General features: G+C 42.0%; 1 protein-coding gene across 3 annotated transcripts in view; it reads left to right on the forward strand.

The window, feature by feature from the left end:
* ppfibp2b (PPFIA binding protein 2b) overlaps nt 1–24,041 on the forward strand; it is an 88,275-nt gene that overhangs the window by 40,706 nt on the left and 23,528 nt on the right. For all 3 annotated transcript variants that reach the window (XM_030052804.1, XM_030052805.1, XM_030052806.1), the window contains exons 4-6: nt 7,023–7,109; nt 10,313–10,426; nt 17,549–17,698. In XM_030052804.1, coding sequence (XP_029908664.1) covers nt 7,023–7,109; nt 10,313–10,426; nt 17,549–17,698 — 351 coding nt within the window. The remainder of the gene's footprint in view (nt 1–7,022; nt 7,110–10,312; nt 10,427–17,548; nt 17,699–24,041) is intronic.

Here is a 24,041-nt window from a genome sequence, read left to right on the forward strand (position 1 = left end):
AAAGACGTTACAAAAGATAACACTGAAGAGAAAAAGAAGAAGAAAAAAAAAGCAATAAAAATTGAGTCTCAGGCGTAGGAACAAACCTCCAAAGACATATAGATAACAGAAATAAAAAGAAGAAGAATGATGATGAATAATGATGGACAAAATAGGTTTTGAAGTTGCCTTTTGATAATCTTAGGGTTATTATAGGGTCATATTAGGTTAACCGACAGCTGCTGTGCACCACATCGTGAGCGGTGGAGGTGAGATGAGGTGACAGAAAATGTGTAAAACTGTGTTCACACATCAGGGGAATGTGGCTAATTCCCCGAACTGCAGCGGTGTGTCATTGTTTTTGTGTTCACCCTTAAATTGCTAGGGTTGTTTTGTCATGTGGCAGTGGAGCACTAAAGAGTGTGTGTGTGTGTGTGTGTGTGTGTGTGTGTGTGTGTGTTGCTGCTGGGTCTGAGCGTCTGGGTTGTCACATGTTGCTCTCAGCTATCAAATCAATGGAGTCTTGCTTCTAGTTTAATTTTAGTTTTTTGTTTAGTTTTTTTTTTTTATCACCTCAGGGTTTACCACTTTACAGTTAAGCCTAAAACAGCATTTGAACCATAAAACATCTTGACCCTCAGGATGTAGGTCATGCACATAGTTTTTAACCACCACGATCCATGTGGAAAGCAAGTAGTTTGAATTATCTGTGTCGTTTGATGATTTCCAGAAAGTGTTTTTTTGGGTGAAGAGGTGCCCTGTACTTGCAGGGCGGAGCTCGTTGGACTGGACTGAGGTGTGTAGCGGCCAGAAGCATGACGAAAATCTTCCAAACTGATAAAATAAGATTTTTTTCCCCCACTTTTTAAAAATGTTATTGTAAAGTCATAGGTTTTCTGTGTGTTTAGTAGGTCACACAGTCCCCTTTATAGATGAAAAACTAGTTTGCATGCAAATGCTGATCTGCAACAAAGGAAGATCTAAATCTTATTCTTGATACGCTCCAAACCTGTTTTTTCTCTGTGCAGGGAAATGTTAGGGTAAGTTGGTTAAGTGCAAAAACAGAGTCCTGAGTGCCGCGATTTCAAGCCCTAATTATTACAGAAACATGCCACCACACCAGTTAACCATCATGTTTCATACTTTTATCCCTTGTGTGCCCCAAAACACATATTTAACAAACACCTTTTCTCATGCTTTAATCAGGAGTGGTGCGTTAATTAGACAATGTTTAATGATGTGAATAGTATCAATAGCAATACATTGAAATCCAATCCTGCATTAACAGCCATCATCGCTTCATCAGGTTGACTTACCACCCTTGTCTGGGACGGTTGTTTGTCTAACTATGAAAACATGCAGTGTGTAAAATTGAAAAGGACCCGCCTTTAAATTGGATTTAGCAGTGTGGTGGCACTCCCCAGGTTAATGCTGTAGACATGCCCTTGGGGGCCAGAAGACAATGAACCTGCAGAGCAAGAGCACATCTGAGTTTAATCTTTGAAATGTCTCTTATGACCTGAGCAGGTTTGGTCAAAACAAATACCTAAATACCTCAAATGTTGGATACTATTTTCACCTCTGTACGTCCAGTGGTTCAGTTAGCTCAGCATAAAGACTTGAAGTGTGTGGAAGTCATTATTGATCCTCCTCTACCTTCAGCGGTGCACAGGTCTCTGCGACAGACACAAGTGTTCATGCACATTGTTTAATGATCCACCGTGTAAATCAGACAGCTTCAGAGTTGCTGTAAGGTTTATTTTTTTTCACTTTGACAGAGCTAGGCTAACGACTCCCATAGACCACAAGTCTTTATACTAAGCTAACACAACATGCTACCCACTGGAACTGAGCCACTGGATGTCCAGAGGTGAAAACGGCATCAAACATCTTCTCATGTTGGACTCCTTCAACCCCGTTACTGTTCATATACTTGAGCTTTTCTGTGTTTTTTAAGATCATTAAAGCAGGAGGGGCCACACATGCTGTCATGAATTCTTACACACTGCAGTCAGCATTGTCCCACCCTGCCACTGCCCCCAGTTTGTATTCTAAATACGCTGCACAGCTTTCAGCAGCTGGTACAAATAAACTAAAATCAACACATACAAGCAAATGGCCCTCGCAAACCAATGACACACCAATTTACATATAATACATATATATTTTATGATAATATATAGATGCACAAACAACATTGTCTTGAAAGATTTCCTGTCATTCAGTTGATAAAAAAAAGTCATCTGTTAATGAAAGAGCTATGAAAGCACATCATAAGGAAATATGCAGTAACACAGCTGGGAGTGTGTGAATTGATGCTCTGCAGAAAAGTTAAGTTGCTGAATGCTTTATCATCTCTATGTGGTTAAAATCGGATCGAATTGTATTTGCCAGTCTAGCAAAACAAGCCAGAAAAATCATAATAGAGAATGATCCTAACTTTCCCTTCTTTCTGTCTTTTCCTCTTACTGTTCTCTATATATCTCCCTCTCCCTCCCTCTCTCCTCACACAAACAAACAGACAGAAACAGAAATGGCCTGGTTTCCTGCAGCAGCCTCCTCACACACTCGCTCAGTTCTCCGAAATCTCCGCGGTCTAATGGGAATTTCTGTAATTGTAGTCAAACTCAAAGACTTCCTGACTTCTCCCATGAGTTATGACAAATCAAATAACTATCAAAGAAAATAGCTTTACAGGAATGAAAGGACCACACCTTTGATTCTGCATACTGTATTTCAAGTAATACCTACAAAATGTATAAACTTTATATTTCTGCAATTTTTTTTTTTTTTTTTTTTTTTTTTTTTTTTTGCCAAAGTCATATTTTAGGACTCTGATATCATGTCTCGTACCTTTCAGAGACTGCAAATTGACAAATGTCTGGTTTGGCATGTGGTTATAAACAAGGAGACACACATGAACGGTGTGTAACTCTGTTTTGTTTTGGTTGGCTAAAGGAAATCAGCACAATGACCACTGCGGTTCCTTCAGATTTCCCCCAAAGCCAAAAGTAGCCTTTAATCGAGACACAGTAATTAATTCTCACATGCCGTGCACGAATTACAGTATTTAACCTTTTCAGCTGAACCAGTCCCTTTGGTGGCTTCAGCATCACAAACACACGCTGCACTGCCAACCTTTGTTCCAACTCGAGGGGAAATTTTTAAGGACAATCAGAGCTAAAGAGGTTAAAGCAGCAGCTCATTTTATTAACTCTTGATTCAGCACACTGTAGCACTATTGTAGCAAAAATAGCCTGCACACATCTAACCATCTCCACTGCCATTTCTTATATCTAATTTCAAAACAAATGACAGTTGTGTTTTATTGGTAAGATTTAAGAGAAAGTATGGTAAAAGCATGTGATTTTGATCACACTCAGCAGTCACTGCAGATCCATATATGGTTACTATAGCTCTTTCAAAAAAAAAAAAAAAAGCTTTCCTCCTCCCTCTTCCTATGTCTGTCTGTGCCTCTATCCTCGTCTGTTTAGTTTACAGTTTATTAATGAGGTCAGTGGCTCCATATGGTTGCTGTCAGGTACCACAGTGTGTATACATCCTCCAAACCCAGGGAACGCAGCTGCAGGTCATGAAGGATCACCTGTTGATTGTATGGGCTTTGGCTGGGTTGTCTACAATGTTAGAGAGAAATGAAGAGGACGAAGAGTACACTGCACTGAGGCGATGCATTTTCATCCAGGAGCTTGTCGAAGCATTTATCCTGATATAATTTAATACTTCATTGTTCCAGAAAGATTGTAAGGCCCTGGCATTTGCCTCTGTATTTTGGTTGTTAGTAATGTTGCTGATCAAGGATTTGTAACTTATTCTACTGTCCGAGCTATTGGAAGGTGCTCCAGGTAAGAGTTAAATGGCTAAATGTGAAGGTAAATATTTACACTCTCCCTTCTAAAATGGGGTCTGGACACTGAAAGCAGGAAAAGGCAGTAATTTCATCAGACAGCTGGAAGGACTCTCTGGGAAATGGACAGTCGGTCTTTGGTAAACATTCATTAGAGGTGTAATGTGTAGCTTTTTGATCCATCAGTATATCATTGTAATACACTGGTATAATAACTGTAAACAAATGAGGCCATGGTTGAGATGATTGGTAGCCTGTGTCTCACACTAGCGGTGTGGTTAGTGCAAGTGTGTTTCAAATTGAAGACCACATTTCCCATGATAACATTTTCTTTCCTCTGGTTAAATATGCTTTGACTAAACGTGTGATTTTTGTGTCTTCTCACTAATTCCACATTCTGCCATTGCACGATACTCTGAGAGCCTCTGCTCTGCTTGCATGAGTTTAGCAGCCTTCCCACTAACTTTGAGCCAGTGACACACACTGTAAAATATCACGCCTGTCCTCTGGCTGGTGTTATTTGTTGATTTGCCGATGATTTATTAATGTGACTGAGTAACTAAATCCCAAACCCAAATCCCAGCTCTGATTTTCTCAGGTGGAGAAATCACCTGCTGCCAAAGTACACACACCTCACTTTTTAGCACAAGAGGTCAGGCTTCACACACATGTGGGTTTGGGGTTTAGTTCCTCTTTAAAATTACAATTGTGGCACCTTTTACTGCCTGCCTCTCATCCCTCTTCTTGACCAAACCAGTCTTTGAACTGGTTTGTGATCACTGCGATGGCAATCCAGCATTGCTGTGGCTGAACTCAGCCTCAGTCTGCTGTCCCAGGGCGCCTGTGAAAAGTTAATAATGCTGCCCCACATTACTTCATCCAGAACTACTTTTTCCTCGGCTCTTTGTGCTCCTTCAATTTGTTTTTAACTCGACACACAAACTTAATTTTCTTCACCGTCTCTGTCTTTCCATGTAGAAAAATACACGCCCACTCTTGTTGTCAAGGTAGCCACCTTATTTTTGGTCAAAATGCACAGAACGGTTCAAAATTAAGGATTAAATAAGGAACAGAGCCAGGTCTTTGTTGTTGGGCTCTTATACCAATTAAACCAGTACAGTTTCTTTCCATGGGTGGAAGTTTGAGGTGACAGCAGTGTGCTATTCACTAAAGCTAGACTTGCATGTGCCCAGTTGAGTCAGTGAATATATCAGTGCTTTTATGGTGTGTGTTAATGCTTTATCTAGGATCACTTGCATGCACGTTTATGTTGAAGCCGGGCATTTCCAGTTGCTGCATTCATATTTATGATCATTGAACAACACATGAAGCCCGTGCACCGTGTTCACCCTGCAACATTTCAGAGGACAATGCAGGTTTTTCTGGTCCGATGCTGAAAGAGGCATCAGCTTATGTCCAGGCTGCATGGCTGGATAATAATATTTCCCCCTCTTTTTTCCCTTTATTTCCCTCTTAACAGCACCAGTTGACTGGGGAGTCAAGGAGTCAGCAGCCCTCCACACACGCAGTGCAAGGCAGGATTATCTGACTCTTTCAAAAAGCACTGGAAACTGTGGGGATGAAATCGTTTTAAGCCTTACAATCGTTTAAAATAAGTTTTGCTTGATTTTCATTTTTACTTTCTTATGGCAGAGCACATAATTCTGCCATAACCTCAATAGCTAGGGACTGCAAAACTGGCAAAAGAATTTCTGACCAAAAGGAAAGACCTCCTCCACAGTCATTTCTATTTCCAGTCGGAGGCTTACCAAACTTTTCCTCCCTCTTGGCCATGTAACTGCTGAAAGGAGAATTATCTCTTTATGTGATGTTTATTTGGGTACACGCTGGAAAACAAGGTGTCTAAGCAGTGAATGGCCTGGATTTCTGGTAGTCACGGCACAAGCATCAGTTAAATGTTGAGGGAAATGGGCCGGGCTGTGTCCGTCGTTTCATCTGTCCATCAAGCATGACATCCTCAGACATCACAGACCTGATTTGAGTATAAGGCTCATTTCATTGTAGTGAGACCATTTTTAAAAATTGATTTATTTTCTCAGTGTTCATTTCTAGAATTGGTCGACAATGTATAAGTATGTTGAAAGTTATTTGTTGAAGAAAGCAGCTCTCTGAGGACCTTGGGATAGTCATATGAGTGCAAAATCAGGGTACAATCCACACAGAAACGGTCAAGTTTCCTCAAAATTCACCGTCTCAGCTGCCTTATCAGTAACTTCTTATCAGAAGTTTTCCCCTCTCAAGTTGCTATCAGTATCGGTCAGGCACCAGCGATAACTAAAGGTCGACATTTTTAACTCAGATGTGATATCTCAGACACCACGGGTCCAAGTTTTGATGGATGATGCATTTTGGCACTTACCATCCCCAACAAGGGAACTGGCCCTTTTAAAGACATTTACTCTATAACTATAACCCTATAACTCACACTGTTGTGATTTTGATGAATTTTTGTGCAGACTTCTGGTTTGAACCCTTGAGAAGTCATAACTGCTGCACTGCTGGTCCAGTTTTGAGAAAAACATACCAATCAGTTTGCTCCAGAAATCTATAAGATTGTTTACATATGCCCGTAAAAGTACATATAAACAATAAAAGTAATAAAATAATTTACATTATGTTCTGCATTAGGCCTGAGCAATTAATTGAAATATTATCAAAATCACAATATGTGCAATATCCAAGTTCAGTATCCAAATTGCAGGAGCTGCAATTTTTTGACGAAGGTAAAATGTGTGACAAAATATTGTTGTAAGTTAAGTATTATGGTGCTACAGAGACGCCCTGGCCCACAAATTGTATTTTCCAGATGTGAGAAAACATGTTTGTTTGGTACAGAGCCCAGAAAAAAATCATGTCATCATCGTCATTGTAATATGTTTTTCTGTGAAAATTAAACTTATGATACAACAATGATCATTCCTACTAAATTTGTGAATCATATGTCAATCGCAAATCTATAAAAAAATAATTCCAATATGATATTCTGTGCCCTATGCCGCATCAAGATCAGGAATTTCTGGAGTCTGGAGTCTTGAGCTCCAGATATGGAACTGTAGTAATAATCCTCAGTGCGTTGTGGAGATAAACTCAACTGTAACATGACTGTATTTGTCATCCTTGCCATGTCTCTCTGTGTGTGTGTGTGTGTTCTGTCCAGGTGAACTTGTGTTCCCCCGTCAACAATGAATCCTACCAGGAGCGACTGGTCCGCCTAGAGGGGGACAAAGAGTCTCTGGTGCTGCAGGTCAGGACTGTTACTGTGTATTTGTGTGTGTGCATGTGTATGTGTGTGTGTTTGGGTAAGTCGGGGTAAGAAAGTTGGCTAAAGAAAATAACTACTTTTCTTTATTTATTTTTTTTAAAGGAATACTCCAGCATTTTGGGCCAAACTGCCTTTTTCCAACTTACCCAGACTGAGATAGGATAGCATTTTTTCATGTTAGCTTAGCATAAACACTTGAAGTCTATGGGAGCCGTTAGCCTAGCTCCATCAAAGTGGAAAAACTAAACGTTACAGCAACCCTGAGGCTGTCTTCTTCACACAGTGGATCATGAGGGTTTGAAATACGTGCGAGAGAAGAGACTGCTTATTTCATAAAGCTCCTCTCTAAAGCTCAACCTCTTAGGTTGCTTTTGCATTCATTCTATCGTTGCTTTAAAATGCGAAACATCAGGTTTTAAAATAATAAAGCAACTTCAGTTACATTAAGTACAGCATTTTTGCATTTTTGCATTTTTTAAACCAGCAGCATGCTGTCACATGGGCTGCTGGAGGGTTTTCATTTTTTCTACTTTTTAAAAAAATATATTGTTACTTTTAGTATTGTTATTCATTTCACACACACACATATATTTTGACAATTTAATATTAATGTTTTATATTAAACAATATAAAAGAACAATTAAGTGTTGCAGGGTAAATCATTTGAACAACACATAACAAATGCATTGTAGGACTAGTTAAAAAGACAAAACATGACATGATACAGAGGAATACATTATCCCACCAATAGTAGTCTTGCATATACTGTGTATACATATACACTCCAGTGTATATGTATACACAGTGTGGATACCTGACAGAAAATGACACTGAATCCACATTTTTGCCAAGATTTGGGCTTTTAAAGGCTGAGGTCTTAAACCTTTGATCAGCTGATGAACAGCCTATTTCAGTTTAATGGTTGTTTGCAATAAATTGCTTTCTCATTTTTTTTTTTTTTGTCTCACTCCCATTTCTTCTTTTTGCATTTTGAAGCTCTACTTTGAACCTTCTTAAGATCCAACAGTGCAAAATGTAAATTCTTGCAATTTATCAACTGGTCTTAAGATTTTGATCAGGAGTGTACACACATATATACACACACAGTTTGATAGTTAGTTAGTTTTGATACCTCTGATGTTTTTGTCCACATCAGCTGATGTGATAGGACCAAACCAAATGTTGACAGATGACTCCAGGAGGGGAGAAAGTTGTGTCTTATGTTTGTTTGTTTGTTTTTTTTTTTTTTTTACAGCTGGTTAAATCTTATGTTTTATGTCTGTATGTTGCAAATGTAGTGTACACTTGGGTGTATCCCTACATAATTACTACAGTCAGTACTGTAAGTGAAACAGCAGCAGGTCTTCCTCTGAAGCGACGGCTGCCACACTGGAAAAACACCTTGTTTTGCAGCCTGTAATCTGAGGACAGTTATTTCATGTTTTGCCACAACAAACGTGTCGGGACACCATCCCTCTTGTCTGAGCATGCGTTTTCTGTTCCTGCCACCTTTTACAGTAAATGTCAACATCAGATGTACCTTGTCAGAGCTCAGGATTATACGTCTGTGCACTGTGTGTGTGTGTGTGTGTGTGTGTGTGTGTGTGTGTGTGTGTGTGTGTGTGTGTGTGTGTGTGTGTGTGTGTGTGTGTGTGAGATGAGTTTCAGATCTTTCATAGCCGTTTGATTCGGCCGTGATCTTCACAACGTCTCTGTAAATTCCAGCAGCACCGGTCACTTTCAGACTCAGCTCTCGCCAGCTTCATGTGGCTACGCGGTGTGCATGCTGCGTTTGTTTTGTAATTTGAGGAAGACTATAAGAGTCATTTGCCTCGCCCCCCCAACCCCCACCCCCACCCCCTCCCCGAGTTATTTACAGCATGAAAGGCGGAAAGTGCAGCACCCGCTCGAGCAGCCCTGTTGCAAAACTCCTGTCTCATTCCTGAGCCCCCTCTCTCCACCGCTCACACACATGCACACCTACGTGTTATGCATTCCCCCGAGCGCCGTTTGACTCCCACTGTGATTGGCTGACAGCCGCAAGGTGACCGGGGCTTGCGTTTTGCAGCAGAGGATTTAATTGGCTGTTGACAGGTCGCCACCTCCATGGTGCTCTGCTTTACTTTCCCTTTACCTTTTTCTCCTTCAGGGCTCTCTGTGTGTGTGTGTGTGTGAGTGTGAGTGTGTACTTGCATGACCATTCACACAGTTAGTACTTAGTAACTTCCCTGTTTGCCAGTGGAGAACTTTCACCTCCATTTGTGTGTGTGTGTGTGTGTGTGTGGCTCAGCAGAGGAGCGGTGCAGAGGTAAGAGACTGACTTTGGAGCGCTGGGTCACTCTCTTCAGGACGTTACTCTCCTTAAATTAAAGTCGGCTAATGGTTTTATAGCATTACAGCTTTAGCTCCTTGGAGTTTTTTGTTTGCGGTGGATGTGTTGTATGGACAAAGTCAATTTGAACTCAGTAGCGTGTGACAAGTAGACTTTTAAAACGAGTAACTTTGACATGACTGTTGGCTACACCTTACTGTAAATCTCTGTGATTCATCAAACCGTGTCAGAGACAAGGTGCAACATGAGGAAAGAGTGTGATCAGAGAGCTGAGGGGATAAATTGTCTGTTACTTTAAAGAATATTGACAAAAATATTTGTTTTTCTGTATAATCGGGATTTTGGCAGCTTGAACCAAACCCTCTGAAACTGCACAAGATAAACGGTACAGGGTGTAATCAGAAACTCGGATGGCAAAAAAATCAGCTGCTGTCAGAGGGATTGACGTATTTCAGTTGAATAGGAGAATAGTGTGTGTGTGTGTGTGTGTGTGTGTGTATGTGTGAGTGTGTTGACAGGGAGATTACAGTAAATGTGCCTGACTGTTCTGCATTCTTGAGGGACAGGGTGCTGACTAAACGGGTGTAGTTTGCTTTTGAGGTATGTCAGGATGAATGTGTGTGTTTCTGCACAAAAAGCAGCAGCAGAAAGACATGGAAAATGTGTGTATGAGCTGTTTTCTGAAAGGGGGGCAAGAGTGTGAACATACGTGTGTGTGTGTGTGTTCAGTAAACTTGCTCACATATGCATATTGCTATACTGTTACATTCTGCTACTGCTGATGTGACTCTTCATCCTATGTGTGCTCTAATTGTGTGTGTGTGTATGTGTGTGTGTGTGTTGCACTCATTAGGTGAGTGTTCTGACGGACCAGGTGGAGGCCCAGGGAGAGAAGATCCGAGATCTAGAAAGTTCTCTGGAGGAGCACCATCAGAAGCTGGTCTCCACCGAGGAGATGCTGCAGCAGGTAACACACACACTCTCACACACGCACACACACACACACACACATGAACATGGGTGCATGAAAAAAACACATCAGCTCATTTGGGTGTGCACATTCACATGCTCACTTACTGTACATCCCAGCAGCCATTTTGACATGAAATAGCAGGTAAACTCAGGTGTTACTATTATTTTCTATCGATTTCTATAATCTTGAAGCAATGAAGAGCAAAAACCATTGGCTTTCCCATTGATCAGTGGGAAAGTTGAAAGGACAAAGAGGCTGCTGTCACTGGTCAGTCAGGGTCCAGTTTAACGACTCAGTTTAGTCTTCAAATGTATTCAACAGCCTTTAATCTAAACTAAATTTACTTGCTAAATATCATGGAGAACGTTCCTCTCATTCTGAGCCACATGTTTGAAAACAAAGTCATGAGAACTGGATAAAATCCTGTTAAAATATGAATTTGGTTTTCTCACGGGGCGAAACCAGAGCGTGTCACAGCGCTGGAGGCCAAACGTAGACACTGCAGATACAGCGGAGAGTTAAAGGAGGCAGGAGGACGGGTCATCAGGTGTGAGTCAGGAAGCTGATCTCAAATCCAAACTGAGCTAATCAGCCAGCCAGGAACAGGTGAGCAGGCAGGGAGCTGATAGGCTGGGAGGGAAATGAACAGGTAAACAAAGGGACAAGGTGACAAGGTCGATACTGAACAGGTATGCTACGATTTTTTTTTTCTACCACAAGATGTTATGCCTAACCATAACCCTCACCAATAGGCCAAAATGACCACCCAAAATGTAAAATCTTCCAGGGAGGGATGCGGGGACTACAGGACAACAGGTGGGACACAGAGCAGCTCAGGAAATATCAAGAAAGCAAAGACATAAGGACAATAAAACGCGCTCAGAGCCTGAGGGCGGTGACACAGCGGAGGGGAAGTGGAGTGGCGCTGTGTAAATGCAGGAGTGGCACCGTGTGGCATTCCCAGTTTTCCAGCATGACTTTACACTGTCGACTTCCTCTGACTCATCACCTGCTCCGTTGCACAATCAGTTGAGCACGGAGGACGACAAGAAGGCCGTGCAGAACAAAGCCCAGCATTTAACCGTGTTTCTTCTAGAAACCTTCTCCAAAAATAGCATAAAGCAACTGTTATCTGGAACAAAGTGGGACAAACAGGGAAAAAAATGGCTTATTTTTTTTTTCTGTGCAGACTGAGACAGGATTGTCCACCACAGACAGATTTTCAACAGGGGATCACTGCTACCAGAGCAGGCCCCAGGATGCATAAATATTCAACTACGGATGTGTTTTTATTGATTAGTAAGTGAATCTGCAGAGATCTGAGATTGTATTTGAGTTGTTGTTTGTCCCAGATGGAATAGTGATAAAACAGGAAGACGAGGGAAGTGGAGGCTCACAGGCCCTTCTTGTAGTGAAACAGTTCCCACAAGCCATGGTCAAATGTCAGCAGCCCTTTGGCTTATTCTACAAAACAAGATGAGCAAGTTAACCATGGAAATGTTTTTTTTCTATATCCCGGTGATAAAGATTTAAATCTGAAAAACGAAACGATTATGGATGTGTGCGGATATCCAATTCGCTGGACCCGTCATTTTAAATGAATTAAAATAAGATTTTGTGTTCATTTAATAGGGTGAATGTGTAAAAATGTTAAATGAAGGGAGCATGTAGAGACTTAAGTGACACAGTCCGTCAGGCCAAGGTCGAAGGATGCACGGCAAACGAACCGCGCCTCATTCTTATGGGACCGGCGAGGAGATGTGACTCACACCGTTGAGAGGAAGTCAGAGGATCTGTAAAATGACCGAGCGCGATGGACGGGAACTGCCCACGAGGAGCGCCCACGTGTGCTGAGAGAGGAGCTCGCTGCCCTCAGGAACGCGGCCTGCTGTGTGGAATAAGAAATGTGAAATGGGCGGATTGTGTGAGGCACTCATTATGTGGAAAAAAAAGAAAAAAAAAAAGAAATGGATATCCAGTTGTCAGCTGTTTTTCAACAGTTTTCAAGATATCCGTCACACACATCCCTAAAAACCTTATATTGATATCGATTATTGCTTTTGATAATTCTTTTTATTGCAGAAGGGTGATGTACATTGTATTCCAATACTTACATTATGTTCTGCAAGTTTTCAAAAATTACAGAATAACAAAAACAAAAAATAATAAAAAAAAAAAAAAAAAAAAAAAAATCGTGATAACAAAAACAGTAAGTGATAACAGCAACAGTACCGAACTCGTATATAAGTACAATTTAACATATAAGTATACACAATAAGTGGGATAATACATAATAAGCTAGAAAATAAAAATAAATAAATAAATAAATAAAAGTATAATAAGTAAATAAATAATTAAGTCAATAAAAGAAGAAATAAAAAACAAATAATATATATAACATAACACACTCAAGACGATGTCGATTATTGCTGCTAGTGCACAAAATTCCAGATGATATTTTTAACATTTTTTTTTTTTAAATCATCAGGCTGACTCGCTCATCCTGCTTTGTGCAGTCGCTCCCACATGTCTAGAAGAGCCCTCGCCTCATTGATATTCCACGTTTGTCGCCACCTCACTTTGGCAGCAGTGAAGTGGCTCCGTCTGGAAAGCTCCGGTGCCAGCGTCCACTTCAAACCCACAATGCACTGCATTTTGGTCGACCTCTGTAGATTGACCGGATTATGTTCCCATACTTTGAGTCCAAACTTTTTAGGCGGACCATGGTTTGATTAAAACAGACCAAACAGGGTAAATGTGAAGTTTAAACACGGACATCATCCTGCTGGAGCAACATTTGTGTGTCCAGCAGTTGAAAGTTGGACTCTGGCTCCTGTGTGTGTTCTCAGTGTGAAGTCAAATATTGAGTTTGATAAAGTGATGCGGTTCATTCGCAGCCCTGTGTGGACTGAAGCCGTGCTGCTGTGCTGGAGCTGAGCTCACGGCCCCCTCACGGCGTCCCGGTTGCGGTGCTTGACGTCAGGCGGCGGTCGGCCTCCTGAGCCCCGCCAGGCCCAGCGGAGCGGGAGCACAAGCCTCCCCGCCGCAGAATCAGCCCTCTGTTCACACTCCTCAACGGCTCCTTTGTCCTCTTTGTTGTCAGCGCTGACGCTGGAAAGGCCACAGCCCCAAAATAAACACCCCGATGGGCTTTTTAACGTTTATCACTTTTATCTAGTCCAGCTCCACCATCCAGCTTTCGAATAGTTTCAAAAACACAGCTGTGCTCCGTCCTGAAAGGCTTTGTTGTTGTTGTTTTGGAGAGTTTTCATGAGTTTTTGTGAGTTTTGCGTATTGAGACATATTGTTGGGTGGGTGTGTTGTGCATTGATGGGCCATGAGCTGCGGCCACATGCAGTTTTCATGGTGGGCAGCATTTTACTCTGTAGCTCACAACCAGCTGCCCTCCCTCATCCTCTGGACAGCGAGACATGACTCATGAGAGGCAGTGGGCAGGTTCTGTTGGGTTCAGCCACACTGATCTGCAGCTGTTGTGTGTGTGTGTGTGTGTGTGTGTGTGTGTGTGTGTTTGAATATACACATTTCACAGTTAATAGGTGCTGGTCAAATAGCAAACGTGATATGGGATTGGCCAGTGTTTGATGAGAGACACGATAAAGGTGGAATGTGGAGAAAGACACAATGGTTGTCGGGATCCTGTGGTGTGTGTGTGTGTGTGTGTGTGTGTGTGTGTGTGTTGTGTTGTGTTGGCCTCCTTTCAGTAATTATCACTGTGCAGAGTCTGTGCCTCTTAAATTTTGACAAATTACTAGAAAGCTTTGAGGACTTTAACTCTTTAAAAACCAGGAGCCTGTGGCCAGGCTTTTATTTTGAACAGGCTTATTTCACCCTCTGAACAAAGTTAAGTTTTAGTGTCTTAATTTTTATTTCTGAGAAGAAATTTTACTGTAAGTTTCTTTTAAATTCTTTTACAATATTTCCTGTAATTTTGTGGCAATTTTATGGATATTGTCTTGTACTGTGATTTTAAATTTGTAATTGTAAATATATAAAATGTATGCATTTATTTTTATTATTTTATTTTATTTTTTATATTTATTTTCTCCTAATTTAATTTTTTAAAAATTAAATGATATTTAAATTGTAAATATTCAATTATGAAAAAAAAAATTAATGAAGTAATTTTTAATGCTTTTTTGGGGGGATAATTTTATGGCTATTTCCATGTCATTTTATAGCTCGCTCTCTCTCTCTCACTCCTGCCATAGGATGTCCTCTTTCTGTATGTCTGTGTGTGTGTGTGTGTGTGTGTGTGTGTGTGTGAGAGAGAGAGAGAGAGAGAGAGAGAGAGAGAGAGAGAGAGAGACATAGACACACAGAGAGAGTCCACCCAGCCATGTAACAGTTTGTGTCAGTGCCGCAGGGCTGCTGCTTACTGTGGGAACCACAACTAATGAAGAATTAGTCCTGAGTCAACACACACGCACAGACACGCACACACACACACACACACACACACACAGCACAGTGTTGTCATGGAATCCTCGCACACTTCAGTAGACACTTTGTCTTTATTCTTAGAAAGAAATTATTTCTACTTCTGTGTACATGTTTCACAGTGTCATGTTTACATGGTGTCTTTGACCACACACACACACACACACACACACACATACACAGAGTGAGTAGTGTGTGGTTCATAGACAGCAGTGATAGTTTCAGTGTCACAGTCAGATCTCCACTCTGTGTTTTAGCTGTGGAGAAACATCTGGCTCCACCATCATCGGTCTGCTGTGTGTGTGTGTGTGTGTGTGTGTGGGGGGGGGGGGGGGGGGGGGGACTTTCTGGCCTGCTTGTATTTCTGTAAACCGGCCAGTTGTTTTGGGCGGTGCTCAGATCAGGATGCAGTGACCGTGTCTTTGCCAAACAGTAACACACAGATAGAGGAAGGGGAGGAGGACTGTGCACTCACATGGTGGGCCAGCAGGCGTGGAGCCGCAGCCTGCGTCCTGTGAGTCAGACTACAGAGCTTTACCAGCGCAAAAGACCTAAAAATACACGATGATAATTGGGTTTGAAGTGCCGCAGCTTCAAGTGCACGGATTCCACACATTCCACTTAGTAACACATATTCAGAGGCAAGTCATTTTTAACCGCCGTGAGAACAGATGCTCATTTCCAAAACGCTCTGTTGTACCATATATTTATTTTGGCTCTCTATTTGGAGCAAGAGAGAAATGAAAAGTAAAAAGCAAAACAAAACCAAAAAAAAAAAAAAATCAAACAGATAAATCACCTGAAATTAAGCAACAAAAAAGACAAAATAACCTGAAAATTTGGCCAAAAAAAAAAAAAAAAAAAATCAAACATAATTAACAGGATTTTTTCATATATAATTAATATATCATTTAAATATATAAATAATAATATAATAATTATGAATATAGTCTGCTGGACCTTTTTTCTATAGTTGCATAGTCATTTTAAATTTTTAGGTAATTTTCTTTCTTTCTTTCTTCCTCTGTAGCAAATTTCCAGGGCATTCTTTTGTAATTTATTTTTGGGTCTTTTCTCGCTGAGCTGCTTGTTGCCTTTCTTCGTGTGTTATTGAAAGAAATCAAGCCGCTCATTTTTCCGAGGGCTACATGCGAGTGAGAGACATCTGAACGCGGCTTCCCAGGCATTTAAAAAACACAAGACATGCGCCGTCGATCCAGGTTTGAAGGGGTTAAGCGAAGGCAGATGTCAGGCCGCCACCACAGAGAGAGAGAGACGGATAAATTAGCTCTAAAGACCCGGGCTTATCCTGCTGTAAGTGACACTGGTGTTGGATAGCAAACTGACTGTCAACTGCCACAACTAAGCTGATTTCATATGTGTCTGTGTGTGTGTGTGTGTGTGTGTGTGTGTGTGTTCTGAGCTGGAGTGATTATGGGGTTTTAGCTGTCTGTCTGTGGCTGCGGTGTTGACACAGTGTTTACCATGTGATCGCCCCACTTGGAGGCTACGGCGTCCCTCTGCGGTCAAATTCAGTTGTCTCGAATGCGCTCAACCATTGTCAGAAAGTCAAAAAAAGGCATTTAAATTGAAGGCCTTAAAAAGTGTGAAAGCGTTATATATATATTTTTTTTTTTTAGCATGTGGCTAAAAAAGGTTTATTTCAGTTTTGTCATGCATATGGGTCATATTATTACTTTACTTGCCCTTATTCCAGTTGATCACACTGAGTATTTACCCACATGGGGCAGGTAGTATTATAGATAAAAGCACTGATCATCTGCTTTTTGCTTTCGTTTGGCCCAATTTGGTTTTGTGCCAGAGAGAATCTGTAAATCTGGTAATAGAAAGCATCTTTATTTGTGCCATGTATCTCCTAAATGCATTTTACAGTAACTACGCCCTACAGTGATTTATTCAAAGGATCTTTTTTTTTTTGTTTGTTTGTTTGTTTGTTTGTTTTGTTTTGTTTTTTTCAAAATGCATATGTCAACAAAGAGGGTGCTTTTAATGATCCGGGCTGAGCAGATAGAGGTCTAAACAACAATGGTGTCTGCGGCGGCTTTGAAATGAGGAAGCGGGATTAGGAGTTTAGATGAGGAAACGAAAGCAACGGCCACACACACACACACACTTGGAGTTGAGAAAGAGATATGTGTGTTCGAGTGATTCAGACAACACACACACACGTACACACACACACACACACACACAGAGGCTAGGCCGGGGACTATTTCAGTGTCCATCAGCCTGCACGTCCTCTCTCTTTCTCCTACACACACTTTCTTTTTTTCTCTCTCCCATACCAAAGAGAGACACAGAGACTTATTAATAGAGTCTCTAGCTTGCCCATGTGTGTGTGTATGTGTATGTGTGTGTGTGTGTGTGTATATTTAGGCATGCAGGGTCTGGGCCCCCAGCCTTGGTCTGCTAGTGTGGGAAGAACATTGTACCCAGTGGAGCGGCATGCTGACTCCTCTCCACTCTGCTCTCTGGGAGTTGTGTGTGTTCAGTTCATGTGTGTGTACATGTGGGTGTGGTCTGGATGGGAAAGCCGCCCTCCGTTACGGCTGTTCCCCTGCCTTTTGTTCATATATCTGATATATGGTGTGTGTGTGTGTGTGTGTGTGTGTGTGTGTGTGTGTGTGCGTGGCCCAGGAGCTGCTGAGCAGAACGTCTCTGGAGACTCAGAAGTTGGATCTGATGGACGAGGTGTCGTACCTCAAGCTGAAGCTGGTCGGCATGGAAGAGACACACACCAGCACACCGCCCCAGGACGCCGCAGACAGCAAGCAGAACAAGGCTGAGGTAGGACACACCAACAGGCCTGTGGGAGTGTGTGTGTGTGTGTGTGTGTGCCACGACCACTGCTTCACAAATCTATTTTTTTTATTTACTTTACAAACAGGCTGTGTCTTTGATCCAGAAATCAGCCGTGTTAAATAATACTTATATTTAATCTGTTACATCCAGAGAGTCCTGCTGTGTCTGGTCCAATCAAAGTTCCCCACGTAAAACCAGTGATACAGTGCAGAATGAATAGGATCAACTCTGACCTCTTGTAAGTGATGAGCATAAGAGAAACAGCCACCAGCATAAGTCAAGAACTACAGTGTGTTTTCAGAGAACCTTTGTCTGATGACACTTTTATCCTAAAGGGATGGTAAACTAAAATAAACTATAATATAAACTATAATGTGAAATCCCTCCTGCACAGAAAAGGGCCTGCCTGTTGATTTCTCCTGAGTCAAAGAAGAAGTTTTGCAGGGCGATCAGAAGCTGCTCTCACACATCAGAGAGCATATCGGTCCAATCAGAGCTCAGACACAGTTTTATTACTCCTGCCCGCTGTTCGATCGACTCCTCAGCTGCACCTGTTACCCCTCGCGAGGCATATACCATGGCCTTTTGTACCTTACTGCTTCACTCTGTAATTTCTAATTCTCACCTCTCCACTTTATACATGCCTTGCAGGGTTTATATTTCCCATTACTGATGAATGGTCACATTTTAAACGGTGTAGCAGTGTGTGTCTACTTGTTCACAGAACATCCAAGTACACAGCTTTCATAGTAGTAGTAGTATCATCCACATATTACAATGAGGATAATACTACTGCTAGAATAATGCTAATGAAAGCCTGGGTTTACCATGCCCTTAGTATGCCCTAGAAATAAATATCCCACAACATACATTACATCAATTTGGTGCTACTAGCAATCATTTAAACTAAAGCCTTATTTATTCAGTTTTGGGTACAGGTATCAGTATTTGGTAATAAAAAAAAAAAAAAAAAAATCAACATTCAACAATAATTTTATACATTAAAACAGCACATTTGTTGCTATGAATTTTTATTTTGGAAGATATTGATCAATTTTTGCTTGCTGGAGGCTTGATATTTTACAGCTGAACAGTTGCCTATTTAATGGAAACACCTGAGAAATTAAGTTCTTTTTGCAGCTATATGTACTGTATACGCTGACACCAGTACACCTGTGATCAGCCAATATCTGCTGGTAATATCAATAAGCTGATGGATCAGTCATGCTCTGATGGATACGATACATTCATGGCTGAAAGATTACTTCAGCCATCAAAGCCAAATCAACTTTTCTGCAGATAAAAAGGGGGATGACCTGAGTTTAGGTGGGTTTACCCCTCTGCTACGTCCCAGGCGCTGCTGGAAATAATGTCGGTATGGAACGGGACGGCACTTTGGACAAACGCATCCTCCCAAATGTTGTGTGTGAACAGATGAAGACACATGATTGTTCCCCTCCTGGGTTTCAGTTCTTTTTTAAAACCCACAGCAACAGAGCGTCAGGACGTGAAAGATGTGTCAACCTCGAACATACGGAGACACATTTGCCAAGAGCGCGACTGTTGGTGTTTTTCCTCTGTTTTCACAGTCTGTGAGCAAAAAGAAGAAAGAAAAAAAAAAAAAACACTCCGTCTTTGGACTGTGACATGCCCTGTATGGCTGCGTGCAAGCTGTTTGTGTGTTTTCTGTGTATAAACTGTCACAGAGCCAAAGGAAATGGTAGCAACATTCACCAGTGGCTATTGTGGTCGCAGCAGCCCTCCACCGCTCCAACCAAAATAGACGAGTTTTCCCAGACAGAAAAGTCTCCGCATCAGGATTCTATATTCCTGGTGTTTAAATGAACCGTGGCGAACAAGACACAAACAGAGTGGACTTTTTTTTTTATCCAAAATATCTCCAGGCTACTGAGTTAATGTGGTAATCTAATAGATCTGTGTTTTTTTTTTTTTTTACTTTCCCTCCATCATTGATGCTGATCATTTGTCAATCCAAAAGTGTGTTCTGTACTTTTCCTTGGATTTTTTTTTTTTTTTTTTTTTTTTTTTTTGCATGAAGTTTGAGTAGGTCGGGCTCTTACTCCACTGTGGCTGTTGCTGCTCTTGGCAACTTCCCCGTTCTGTTTAATCCAAACAGACCAGATCCAGAAAAAGCATCACTTCCTGTGTGACAAATGATTTTTCGCAGGAAAGACCAGCAGAACAGCAAACGCTCATGGACTGGTCTTTGGTTTAATCACAATTTACAATCAGTCAGTGTTGGAGAGGAGCCAAGTGGACACTCATGCATGTGGCACTGTGTTACTTCAGTGACTTGGATTTGACTTGGCCTCTGGGAATGCATGGGAGAGATTCAGTGTCACCTGTTGCAAGTGGACACATCCTGCTGGAGAGGAATGCGTGTTTGATGTGGACCAGAGCTGCTTCCAGATCTGCTACCAGCTGCAGCTTCGCCAGCAGGTGACTGTTCAAGGAGCCAGCACACTGACAAAAGCCAATGACTTTGACTGAAAGCTCACACTGTGCACACAGAAAAAAACTATGACGTAATTAATGACTATGGCATTGGGTGCAGTTTGGATGAACGAGGATGTGACTCATCAAAAAGAGAATGCAGCACGGTTTAGCAGCCGAGTTAAAAGTCCCGAGTGTCGGGCACATGGATGCAGTATAACAGCTATGGCAAAAAAAACAAACAAACATCAAAACCATCATCTAATTGGACGGGTCAATATGGACAAAATCAAATCCAACAACATTTTTGACCAAATACCTCGATATTGTGAATATACTGTGAGGGTGCTCCCAAAAAGCATTTCCACAATAAGAATTTTGATAAACAGTCATTAGTAATGAGGATATGAAGACCATGCAGGTAGAGACAAATACTAAAACAGCTAGAGCAGTCTGGTATGTTCAGTATGTCTGCATTTCTTTACTGTAATGCAGCTTTTTCAAACCATGCAGAGGCAACATTTTACCACATAGCCATATTACAAACTTCAAAACCCCAGGCAATATCTAGACTCGATATATTGCCCGACACTACTGCATCATCTAATAGCAGAAATCAAAGATCCAAAATTGAATCCACCAAATTTTAGCCAAAGCTTCTTATAACTTTGAGAGATTTCTCGCTGGCAGACAGGGAGGGGGGGGTGAAAGTAGCACCTCCTTGGCGCTTGGCAGAGTGAGGTGGTAATGAAATGCGTGTGATGAGTGTCAGGCTGCTGTGTCGAGGCGCTGAAACAAGCCAGAGCAGGTCAAAGAGCGTCTGGAGACAGCTACAGCAACCCCCCCCCCCCCCCCCGCCAGACAGACAGCTGACAGCCAACAATAAAACGAACGCTGCAAAAAAAAAATTCCCATGTGGCGTCTCGAGCCAAGCCGTACTGTGTTGCCCCCCCCGGTGAGGCGCCACGCGGGCTTTATTTAAAGGTGCCGACTCCTGCCGCGTGAATATTCATGAGGCAGGTGAAACTGTGAGGCGGTTGCAACCTGTTTGATTTTGTGCCGCCGACGAGGTTGTGAAAGTGAGACGACTTTGTTAAGACGGGGGAGTTTTTGCAGCGTGCTCCACCAGACGACGCTCATCCCCCCCATCTCCCCATCCTCTGATGAAGACACACGTTTAAACAGCAACAAGCACGTGTTTTATTTGATTTGATTTCATTTCATTCCATTTTGTGTATTTTTAATTTATTTAATTTTTGCTATTTTGTTTTGTTAATACTATTTTGACTCATTTTTTGTCTTGTTTTGTTGTGTTTTATTTGTTTGTTTGATTATTTTATTCATGCATTTTGAAAAAACTGCATTAGCCCTTTATTAAGGTGCTGCATCAGTGCTGCATCAGTGCATCAGTTTCTCCTTATTCCACTGAGGCTAAATCACAATTACATTAAGACACAAGTATACATGCACACACACTCACACACTCATACACACACACACACACACACACACACACATGCCCTGCCACAGTCTAGTTGAGCAGCCGTTGCTTGTCTTAAGTAGTTTCTTTGTGTGGACTTTGTTCATTGTGACACCCAGCTGCTCACACCAATGGCACCACAAGATACTGGAGCTGCTCTCGTGGTTTGGTCACGTGTGTGTGTGTGTGTGTGTGTGTGTGTGTGTGTGTGTGTGTGTGTGTGTGTGTGTGTGTATGTGTGTGTGTGTGAGAGAGAGAGACTATCACAAGGGATGCTGCACCCAGGGTTGTGCTTTGATTGAATCAACACGACGAAGCGTTGTCAACACAGAGCAGTCCATGTTTTACCGACACACACACACACACACACACACACACACACACACACACACATGGTCTCTCATGCAGCCTGTTAAGCATCAGCAGAAATAGGCAGAGACACAGAGAGACAGTGAGTCGAGGGGAGGACAAGTGAGAGGAGGAAAGCAGATGAGAGAAAAGGCGGAAAACGACGGGAGGAGAGAAGGTGACAGACAGATAGGGAGATGTTAAATGACGGCGTGTAGAAATATTGTTGTCTGCCCTGCACACACACACACACACACACACACATTCACAGCAGAGATAGTGCAGGATGTGTCAGTGTCAGTGTGATGAGCCTCTGGCACAGAGTTCATCCTGCTCTCCAAAACTCTCCTGAGGAAGCCACGAGGAGTTTGGTGATGGTGCTGCTCCTGTTGTTGGAGTTGTGATCTTTTGTCTCCCTGTTTGGTGATCAGCACTCACTGCTGAGATCACCTGTCAATCAAACTGAGTCTATGTTCAGTCAAGGTGGCTATCACTGCTCATGCTGACTACTCAGTTCCTGTCTTTACCATTTATCTGTATGAAAATGTTGCAAATTATACATTTTTTGCCATCACTTGTGATTTGTGGGTAGTTTTTTACTCTGGTGGTGAAATCTCCTCATTAGCTGCTCTAACTTCCAAAGTGCAGCAGAATAGCCGCCAAAGTAACACGTTTTAGTAGAGGTGTAACACTCTGTTGTGTCACGATAATTCACAGTGCAAAAATGTGGCATCATCACATTGCGGAGAGCTGCACTCAGTTCATTCAGCTCATCTAACCAAACAAACACGTGGGAAAACAACAACTCATATCCTCATGTATCACTAAATTATTTTAACAATGACAAGATTATGCTTAGTTGGTTTAGTAACGAAACACTGTGTCTGTATCTGACACTCACACACACACACACATGCTCTTTGGCTATAAATCCAACATATCCGACACAGAGTAGTGTTGCTTTGGTTGTGTGGAGACGGTAACCAACACCAGTCTGCATTTTTCTCTCAACAAACTGTGAGTGTGCGTGAATGTGTGTGTGTGTGTGTGTGTTTGTGTGTGCGTATGTGGTTAGCAACAGCTGCTAGGCTCCGGTGGGCTGGTAAGAGGAATGGCAGGCATTCACTGTGAGCATTCCTCAGGGCTAAACACTTTCACCTCCGGAAACCACACCAATACCACACACACCGGGGAGCAGGGCTGCCCTCGTTTGGAGTGGTGGAGCTCATCGTGACAGTCTCCCTGCGGTGCGTCAACGATGCCTTCCCTCAGGCCCACCTGCTGCACCTGGACAGCTCGATCTCGTCTCGTCCGCTGAGCACCAAAGATGTAAACATGTTGACCCAGGGAATGATGCAGGCACTCTTTGGCCAATCAGAAGCAAGATACATCATCCCTCTGAGTTTTATCAGATTGGACCGGCGATGTCACAGTTGTGGATTTGCAGAACTTCTCTAATTAGTGTCCTGTTTTTAAGACAGTACCAGATCGATGGACTCAATCTGGTCTACCAAACATTTTAAAGGAACATACCAGTGTTTCTACAAAATGTCTATACTATAATTGTGAGGGACTTCACAGCAGTATACCATCACCATAATCAAGTTTCCCACATTAGTTTTCTTAAAAGCGGCAGCACTGTTGTGTTTTGATGACTTGACATTGGGTGGAGTCGAACGGAAAATAGTCCCAGGGGAAATGTTCGCTTTTCACAGCTAGTTATCGGTTCTGTGATTTATGAATGGTGGCAAGCCACACACACAGAACATTATAAGGTGTAAGGTGGGTGTTTCAGCCAAAAATTGAAAAAAAAAAAAAGAAAAAACAAGGCATTTTTTTACTTTATTTGTTGTGAAACCTTCAGTAGCGCCGCATGATTTGAAAAATGTTAAACTGTAGTAAACGTGCCAAATGTTAAAAATGCTGGTGTAGTCCTGCTTCTTGCTAGTTTGCTCCAACTAGATCACAGACGGTGTTTGCCTGATCCCTTTTCCCCTTTTCCCCAAACTTTGCTAGACTGTCCTGGATCTCCAGTGACCCCAGCAT

The sequence above is a fragment of the Myripristis murdjan genome, chromosome 6 (assembly GCF_902150065.1).
Source record: "Myripristis murdjan chromosome 6, fMyrMur1.1, whole genome shotgun sequence".
NCBI lineage: Eukaryota > Metazoa > Chordata > Actinopteri > Holocentriformes > Holocentridae > Myripristis > Myripristis murdjan.